The 9395-nt window shown below is 42.9% G+C and overlaps 1 protein-coding gene across 1 annotated transcript; it reads right to left on the bottom strand.

Annotated features, from left to right (window-relative positions):
- Positions 1–4379: 4379 nt before the first annotated feature.
- LOC139028275 (polyunsaturated fatty acid lipoxygenase ALOX15B-like) lies at positions 4380–6720 on the bottom strand. Its single transcript, XM_070445287.1, has 3 exons — positions 6390–6720; positions 4803–4951; positions 4380–4402 (listed from the first exon to the last, which is right to left on the bottom strand). Exons 1-3 carry the CDS (start codon positions 6533–6535, stop codon positions 4380–4382), a joined length of 318 nt encoding a protein of 105 aa, XP_070301388.1. The 5' UTR covers positions 6536–6720.
- Positions 6721–9395: the final 2675 nt, after the last annotated feature.

The raw sequence follows: 9395 nt of genomic DNA on the forward strand, positions 1-9395 counted from the left end.
GGAAACGATCACTATGTTTTTTAAGGAGCAATTTCAGTCAGTGCAACCAGAGCTCCTTGTTGACACCCACACGGTTCAAAATCGAAAGTGACAAGGCTTCCACAGAGGGTGTTTCAGCTAACATACTTGCCATCTTTGAGGGAATTGAAGTGTCTGCTCTTCTGACCAGGATCGACCATTTTCATCATCAGTGAGGATTTCAGAACTTCACATCCAGCTCTGTAAAAGCGCCCCATGAAGACATCCTTTGCATTTGCTCGCTCTGTCAATGACAATTGGACATTCCTGGACTTTGTCAGTATGCATTCCCCTAGGGAAAAACATCTCAACGCATGAGTTTCAATTGTCAGAGGGCCCACCATTCAGTGATACTAGCTGGTTTCCTGCACAGCAACATGCCCTGCTGGATATCAGTTGTGGAAGACCTACTGTACCACCATACCTTCCCTGGATGTTTGCTGCACCCTCTATGAAGATGGTATGACTTGTCCCATGCTGCTTGCTGTTTGTTGCTACTTTGCTACCTGCCAACTTTTCAGTTGTACTTTTAATAACAGTTCATCAATCTGCATTTAACACATTTAAACAACAACTTCTTCGTTTTTTTTTTTTTTTTTTTTTGTTTTCTTGGTTTTATTTCTTTTTTCGCTTTCTCTTATTGTTTTATTTTCTTAAGATTATGTTTTTTCTCCTCTATTCATAACGTTTCTCCTGACTATCTGACATGGTCTACGACCTCCACCAGCCGGAAAAACTAAGTAGTAACATCTAACTGCGTCGCTTACTCATAATATACAGAGAACTATGCCTTATTGAGATAGCCGCTGTGCAACCAGCTCAATGCATTGTTAGCAAGGGTAATTAAGTGTAGGAAAGAATGAATATACCTGTCACCCAGTAAGTCCCGAATAACAGTAAAAATCCCTCTGCACAATAATAGAATACCTGACCATGTAAAATCCCTCTGCACAGATAATAGTAATCCCTCTGCATACATAAATCTCTGCACAGATAATAGTAAAATCCTCTGCACAGATAATAGTAAAAATCCCCTGCACAGAATAGTAAAATCCCTGCACAGATAATAGTAAAAATCCCTCTGCAAGATAATATATAATCCCTCTCACAGAAATATATAAATGTCACGACCGTTATATGGACGAATGAGTGGACCAAGGCAGCGTAAAAAAGCCATCTTCTTTTAATGAAGAAAAACAAACACTACTAAACGAACAAAAAAAACAAACGTGAAGCTAAAACGAACTAAGTGCACACATGCAACATAGAATAGTAACAATTACCTACAATCACCTAAAGCTATGGCTGCCTTAAATATGGCTCCAATCAGAGACAACAAAAACAGCTGTCTCTTGATTGAGAACCAAACCAGCAACATAGACTTCCTAAACCTCTCTACTGAACACAACCCCATACAACTATACAAAACCCCTAAACAACACACACACCCTAAACAGACAAACAACACAAACAAACATCCATGTCACACCCTGACCTAACTAAAACTAATAAAGAAAATCAATATAACAGAGCCAGGGTGTGACAATAACCCTCTGCACAGATAATAGTATAAATCCCTCTGCACAGTCTCCACAGCCAACAATTTTCTCAAGGCTCTGGAAGAAATCTGTCGGCATGCTCAACCTGTGTCGCTCATTCAGCCCCAGAGACTTAAACCGGTTCTCCCCATTAAGCATGAGTCAGAGGCAGAGCTTCCAAGACTCCCTCCACCCGCTACGGTTTCTGAGCTGCGAAGACTCCACCATTGCACTGAACCAATGAAAAACCCTAGTCAATTGCGACGCCATTACCCGCAATATTAGACTTAAAAATCATCATCCAGCATCAACACTCTTACCAGGGAGCAGGGCTACAGACTAAAGGAAACCTGAAAGAGGTGTGTGCTAAACTGTGAGCATAGAGAGTATAGGATTTGTTACCACGTTGGTCACCAACGATTTAGATGAAACAATCAGAGTCACCAAGCGCAACATAGCTTCAGCGTGTAAATTCGCGAGAAGATGTGTCGGCATCCATGTGCAAAGCCCTTACAGACTTACCCAGAAAGACTCCACTCTGTAATTTTGCCAAAGGCTTATTCTAACATGTATTAGCTCAGGGGTGTGAATACGTATGTAAAGAGATATTTCTGCATTTATTTTAAATACATTTTCATTTTATTTATTTTTTCTGCATTGTCATTATGGAGTATTGTGTTTAGATGGGTAGAAAATAATACATTATCATCCATTTTGATTTCAGGCGTAACACAACAAAATGTGGAATAAGCTAAGGGTATATGAACTTTCTGAAGGCACTTTATGTGCTTCAGTGCAGGATTTATTTTCAAAAGTGCGTCAACCTCTTGCCCTCTGTGCCATGAAAGACAGCACTGTCTCTTCAAAACGTTGTCAGCAAACATGGCATACCAGAGACCTTGAACACTGACCAAGAACATCAGTTTTGAGCAGACATTGTCCGAGACCTTGCAGTTGCGGAGTTTAGAAGACCAGAACAGCCCCATCATCCACAAGTGATGGAATGGTGGAACATATTAAAATCGGACACTCATCAATCTCCTGACCAAGACACAAGACACTGCCCCAACAGCCTGGTGACGAGTGCCTCAACCAACTTGCCCTGGCCTACAACACCAGCACTCCCTTTACAACGGATTTCAGCCTCTTCTGTCTGACACATGGTTGAGAAGCGAAGATGTCAGCCAYGCTACTGTTCCCCTCTGGACTGCAGTGGTCCGTCTCTACACCGGGATCGCCAGCAGATCATACAGCTCAACTCACCGACATGGTCCAGTCTGTCCTTTGGATCTCCCACACAGAACAGAGAACATGCTCACTTTCAACAAAAACGGGACTACGACGAATGTCATGCACATTCTCTACAACCCAGGAGACCTCGTGTGGCTTAAAGACCCTACAATAGCACATCAGAAGCTTTCACATCACTGGAAAGGTCCCTTTTGAGGAGAGCCTTGGATCTACAGAAGAGGACCCTGGTGTAATCTACAGGGTCAGGTACCTGCTGGACCAATCTAACAAGACCCAAGTGATCCACTAAAATCGTTTAAGACCATACACCTCTGGAACGATTTGGAACGAATGAGCCTGTGGAACACTTTCCTGCACCTCTTGACCTCTGACCCTGACAGCCTTGTCAGGTGCCTTACCCTTCAGATTCTCTAGGCCCTGTGAGACATGGGAACGCTACTTACCTGAGACGTCCCTGGATCCCCCTGTGCCTCACCAGGCCCCTTGTCATGACCCCTCTTGCCCAGCCCATTAGACATTGACCCACCTGACCCCTCAGTAGACCAGATGTCTKCACCRCAACCAGCAGWACTGGAGCAAAGTTCGTCTGAGAACCCAGGTCGTCGCCGAGTTAGTCTCTTAAGTGACAGGGGAGTCTAGGCCCTGAAGTGAGAAGTCTACAGATCTTTGGACCTTCCTAGCCAGTTATTATTTTTTTCTTATCAAATGTAGAAACGGGGACGTTTCTCTAGGGGGAGGAGGGAAGAAAGATTATTGTATGAGTTATTTTCTAAGCCACTGTTGTTAGTTCTACAGTGTGGTGAATTGGAATGGTAATTGATTATCTACCTTGCAACTACTTTGCGCTATTCTGATTGGTCAGATGTTTGTTAATTGTTGGAAGAGAACAGGAAGAATGGCAGTTTATGAATGCTTATAAAAGTGTTCAGTTAAAGATTTTAAAAAACAAAGAGTAATCAGTCTCATCCAGTTTATCCACAAAGAGAGTCATCCATCCACACTGAAAGAACCATGAAATTACATTAGTTTCTGTAACTATGTTTCCATCCACAGCTTTTATGTAAGTCAAACTGTATACAAAAAGTAATGACAGCTGTGATGGAAACAGGAAGTTTCGGTACAATTACAATAAATGACAGCAGATCATTTGTTCGTTACATTGTGGGATATTTGTGTGTCGGTCAAATGAATTATGCAAGAAATGGCAGTGGAAATATCTTTTGTGCAAATATTGATATAATAACCATCACATTCCAAGAACTTGGAGTCACGCAAAGATATGGTGTGTGTCCACTACGACTTGGTTATTGTGGAAGTTTATAGAGCTGCAACGGGCCGGGCCTCGCTTTCCGTGGTTATGGTTCCAGGAACTGACACACCCACTCATTTTTAGCATACACATTTCAGCAACATGTTACAGATTAAAAAAATTATGATGAACTTCCCAGGGTGGTGAAAGTGACAGTGATGATATTGATGCTCCTTTCCAATAAATATCGAAGGTTTATTCTGGTGACATGATGATAGATGCTTGACTGCCATAATAATCTCCTAATGTAGACTACCCCATCCTCACTGTATCTGCCAGCTGTTGGCTAGAGCACACGAGTCAAGACCAGAGTCGGCACATTAGCTATTTAACGCAACAGTTTGTGACAAAACTATCGATAGAGATTAAAATGTGATGGAAACACATTGAACTTGAGATAAAAAAAATAAAAATAAAATGTTTAAGAAAATTGTCATCATGCACTGATTTCTATCAGCAACAAGTCCATTTGGTGAAACACCACTGGTGGGAAATTTGAAAAAAGATTTTAGAATATTCACATGAAATCTGATGCCAATTGGTTTCAAACCTACAGTAGATACTGTATGGAATCACTTGGAATGTTCTGGATATTACGTATTATCAGAAAACACTCATCAACAAATCAATCTGTACATTTGATTGCACTGATGTAGTCTTATGATTAAGAGTTGAGAAAGAGCTACTGTGTCTTTTAAATGAGAAAAGTGTAACCTGTGCTGGTTTTGCCAGGAAGCCATGGAAGAAGATCTCCTTGATCCAGTTCTGCAGTTCAGAGTCCTGCTGGACGTCTGAGTCACAGGTGTAGTAGTGACCAATCATTTTCTGAACAAACCTATACAAAACCACAGGACAACATCAGGTATTAGCAAAACACTATGACAAAACACAGGGCTGTTCACCAGTTAGGGCCTTATGAGTAGTGTAACTTGGTGATTTTTATTTCACCTAATTTTAACATTATCATAAGAGCACATGTTAAACTTCATAAAAGAATATATATCAGAGTTAAATAAAAATAAAATATTATAGTAAGGGCCTATTAAGTGACAACCAAAGTAACAGGGTTGACCGTAAGTGTTTGACGATTTTATCTTAAATCAGCCATAAATCTCATGGTGACAGGGAATGGAAGCTTGTTCTGGCAACAGGGAGGGGAAATTACATTTTTATTTAACTAGGCACAGACGAAAGCACAAAGGGCAAGAAGGTAGAGACAACATACATCACGCAAAGCAGCCACAACTGTCAGTAAGTGTCCATGATTGAGACTTTGAATGATGAGATGGAGATAAAACTGTCCTGTTGGAGTGTTTGTTGCAACTCGTTGCAGTCGCTAGCTGCAGCAAACTGAAAAGACGAGCGACCCAGGTATGTAAGCTTCATTTAAAAATTGTGAAAATCTCATTGTCTGTCTGTCTGTCTGTCTGTCTGTCTGTCTGTCTGTCGTCTGCTGTCTGTCTGTCTGTCTGTCTGTCTGTCTGTCTGTCTGTCTGTCTGTCTGTCTGTCTGTCTGTCTGTCTGTGGGTAACTGGGTTGAAGTGTTACGCTTTTGACATCTAGTCAAATTGTTATGATTTGACTAGATGTTTAATGTTCTTCACAAAAAAAATAGTTAACAAAAAATGTTCACCATTTTAAAAAGAGTTCAGTTCACTTAACAGGATTGACCTTAAAATTAGGAACATTATTWTTWTTTTTTTTAATTAATCACTAATCATGTGAAATATATAATAATCTTCAGAAATTACTTTGTCAAAGCAACAAAATAACTAAAGCTTTAAAATAATGGTGAAAAGTTGTAGAAATGTTGAGGTTAAGGGGGTTAAAATCTTCCTAGAAGTCACAGAGGATGCACAGAGGGACATGTTAAAATGCTGAATTTTTTCACTTTAGCAAGACTTTATTCATATAAAAAATAAAAATAAAAATCCATGAGGTCTATTTAATATAGCTTTAATATAACAGGCTTTAAAAATATCAAAGGTACACAAAAGGCACTCATTTCACGGAATGACCCAGCACTGATATTATGGGCTACATTGTCATAGTGCAAAAGAGCACAAATCTTTGCAATAAATACTGTAAACCTCATTATAATCTGGCAGCATGATTTACTTTGGAGGAAGGAGTTAACTAGAGTTAGTAAACTGAGCAAACATGTAGCTGCATGAACTAGCCTCCTTATAATACACAAATCTAATTGTGCTGTCAAATTGACAGATCTTGAATTTTTTTCACCACAAAACTGAAGAGACCTGTACACAAACTACCTGTGAACGATGTCCCACAACCTGAGTCCGTCATCCCTGTAGAAGAAYTTGGGGATTGACTCCAGACCGCGTGCAGTGATGTCCTCCGGCATACAGAGGGAGCTGTAGGTCAATGAGGCCACCGCTTTCTTCAGGAACTCCATCATCCCTGGACCTCCTACATTGGCATTCTTCAAGATGGGTTAAAGGGATAGTTCACCTTTTTTTAATCATAACATAATCTATTTCACAGAGAAAAAAATATCCACCCTGGTCTAAAGTATTATTTTTTATTTTTATTTTTTTGGCAAAAATGTGCTGTTTCCATCAAGCCTGTCGGGTACTTCAGCCACATAAACCATGTTTCCATCCAACCATTTTATGTAACCAGTGAGAAAAACCTATCACTTCTCCCCTTGTGTCATATAATAGGACATGCAGTGCATTCTAACAGCGATCGATGTTTAAAATATCTAACAGGGTTATCGAAGACAGAACTTGTTAATGACAGACGCCAGGGCAGCTCTGTGGTTTAAGCGACAAAGACAGGTTGCCTGATATCACATAAATTATGCACACGCATCGATGGGGCAGATGGCTGTGTGTTATGAGTCTGAACGGTCAGATAGCTAGCAACAATGACAAGAAGCTACCATGTGGGGAATTGTGGTGGCTTGTTTCAGCTAGTTGTAGTTCAGCCTGATTGATGACCAGTTAACTCTACCGCGGTATGTGTCGCTAGGCAACGCCTGACAGTTAGCCTGATGATCAGTTTTACTCTACGCGGTATGTGTCGCTAGGCAACGCTGACAGTTCAGCCTGATGATCAGTTTACTCTACGGGTAATGTGTCGCTAGCACAACGCCTGACAGTTCAGCCTGATGATCAGTTTACTCTAAACGCGGTATGTGTCGCTAGGCAACGCCTGACAGTTCAGCATGATGACCAGTTTCCTCTGCAGCGGTATGTGTCGCTAGTATACATCTCAAAAATGAATAACCAGCTCAGTTCCAGATGAGTTTACAGCCTTTTGATTTTTTTTCCATTTATGTTTTGAGGTTGGACTTTAGCACATACAGTATAGCTGTTAGCATGTAGGGCGCACCGATTGGGTGTCACTCATTAGACAGTATGTGTTACACCTGTGCTGGTTCCACTTGTTAGTGGGCAGGTGTTTCACCGGTGCTGGCCCGGTGCTATTTAAGAGTGGGTGGCCAGTGGCTCCAGATGTCTTGAATATGTGGAGGTCAACACTATTTCCCTATTTGATTTTAGGAAAAACATTCCTTTGTCTTGATTCGTTTGCGCCACCTTTTTTGGTTTGCTTCTTGTCGTAAGTTTGATGTGGGTTTTTCTTTTGTTTGCTCTTCTTGGCAAATTTTTGTCGGAGCTCATTACATTTACATTTAAGTCATTTAGCAGACGCTTCTTATCACAGAGCGACTTACAATTGGTGCATTCACCTTATGATATCCAGTGGAACACCACTTTACATAGTGCATCTAACTCCTTGTAAGGGGGGGGGTGTTAGAAGGATTCCTTTATCACTATCCTAGGTATTCTTAAGAGGTGGGGTTTCAGGTGTCTCCGGAAGGTGGTGATTGACTCCCTGACCTGGCGTCGTTGAGGGAGTTTGTTTCCACCATTGGGTGCCGAGCAGCGAACAGTTTTGACTGGCGAGCTGACGGGGACTGTACTTCCTCAGGGTAGGGAGGCGAGCAGGCCAGAGGTGGATGCAACGCGAGTTGCCTTGTTTGGTGTCAGGCCTGATCAGAGCCTAAGTACGGGGGTGCCGTTCCCCTCACAGCTCCGTAGGCAGCAATGTCTTGTAAACGGGATGCGCTTCAATGGAACAGTGGAGAGAGCGGAGGAGCGGGGTGACGGAGAGAACTTGGGAAAGTGAACACAGACGGGCTGCGGCTTCTGGATGAGTTTGTAGTTTAATGGCACTGCGGGCGAGCCCAGCCACAGCGGTTGCAGTAAATCCAGAGGGAGACTACAAGTCGGATAGGAACCTCGCAGCTTCCTGCGTGAGCGGGTCGTACTCCTGCGATGTTGTAGAGCATACCTACAGACGGGTCACGCCTTGATGTTAGTTGAAACGACGGTGTTGTCCTAGGATACGCAAGGTTCTTAGCACTCGGGAGCGAGGACACAAGGATTTCAACTGATGCGAGATCATGGAAGGCAGTCCTTCCCGGTGAGGAAGAGCAGCTCCGTCTTGCCGAGGTTTCAGCTTGAGGTTGGTGATCCGTCATCCACCAAAAACCTTGGGGGATTTGTCTGCCCAGACATGGGCAGAGATGCGATTCACACCTGGTTATCAGAGGGGGGAAGGAAGAAGATTGCATATGTGTGTCGTTGCATAGCAATGATAGGAGAGACGTGTGAGGATATGAGAGCGCCAGTGACTTGGTGTATAGCGAGAATCAGGAGAGGGCCTAGAACAGCGCCCTGGGGACACCAAGTGGTGAGAGCACATGGTGCGGAGACAGATCTGCACGCACCTGGTAGGGAAGCGACCTGTCAGGTAGGACGCAATCCAGCGTGGGCCGCGCGCGGAGATGCCAGCTCGAGAGGGTGGAGAGGAGGATCTTGATGGTTCACATATCAAAGGCAGCGCTAGGTCTAGAAGGATGAAGCAGAGGAAGACGAGAGTTTAGCTTTAGCAAGTGCGGAGCGCCTCCGTGACACAGAGAAGAGCAGTCTCAGTTGAATGACTAGTCTTTGAGACCTTACTGATTTGGATCAAGAAGGTCATTCTGAGAGAGATAAGGCAGAGAGCTGGCCAAGGACGGCACGTTCAAGAGTTTTGGAGAGAAAAGAAAGAAGGGATAACTGTCTGTAGTTGTTGACATCGGAAGGGATCGAGTGTAGGTTTCAGAAGGGGGTGTCAACTCTCGCTCTCTTGAAGACGGAAGGGACGTAGCCCAGCGGTCAAGTGGTGGGCTGTCCTTTTTAGGCTCATGGCTCATGGTGGGTGTCTTTTAAGGTAGTTGTTGTGGCTAGTCAACTTTCAGTGGCTAC

The sequence above is a fragment of the Salvelinus sp. IW2-2015 genome, linkage group LG9, assembly GCF_002910315.2.
Source record: "Salvelinus sp. IW2-2015 linkage group LG9, ASM291031v2, whole genome shotgun sequence".
Classification (NCBI taxonomy): Eukaryota; Metazoa; Chordata; class Actinopteri; order Salmoniformes; family Salmonidae; genus Salvelinus; species Salvelinus sp. IW2-2015.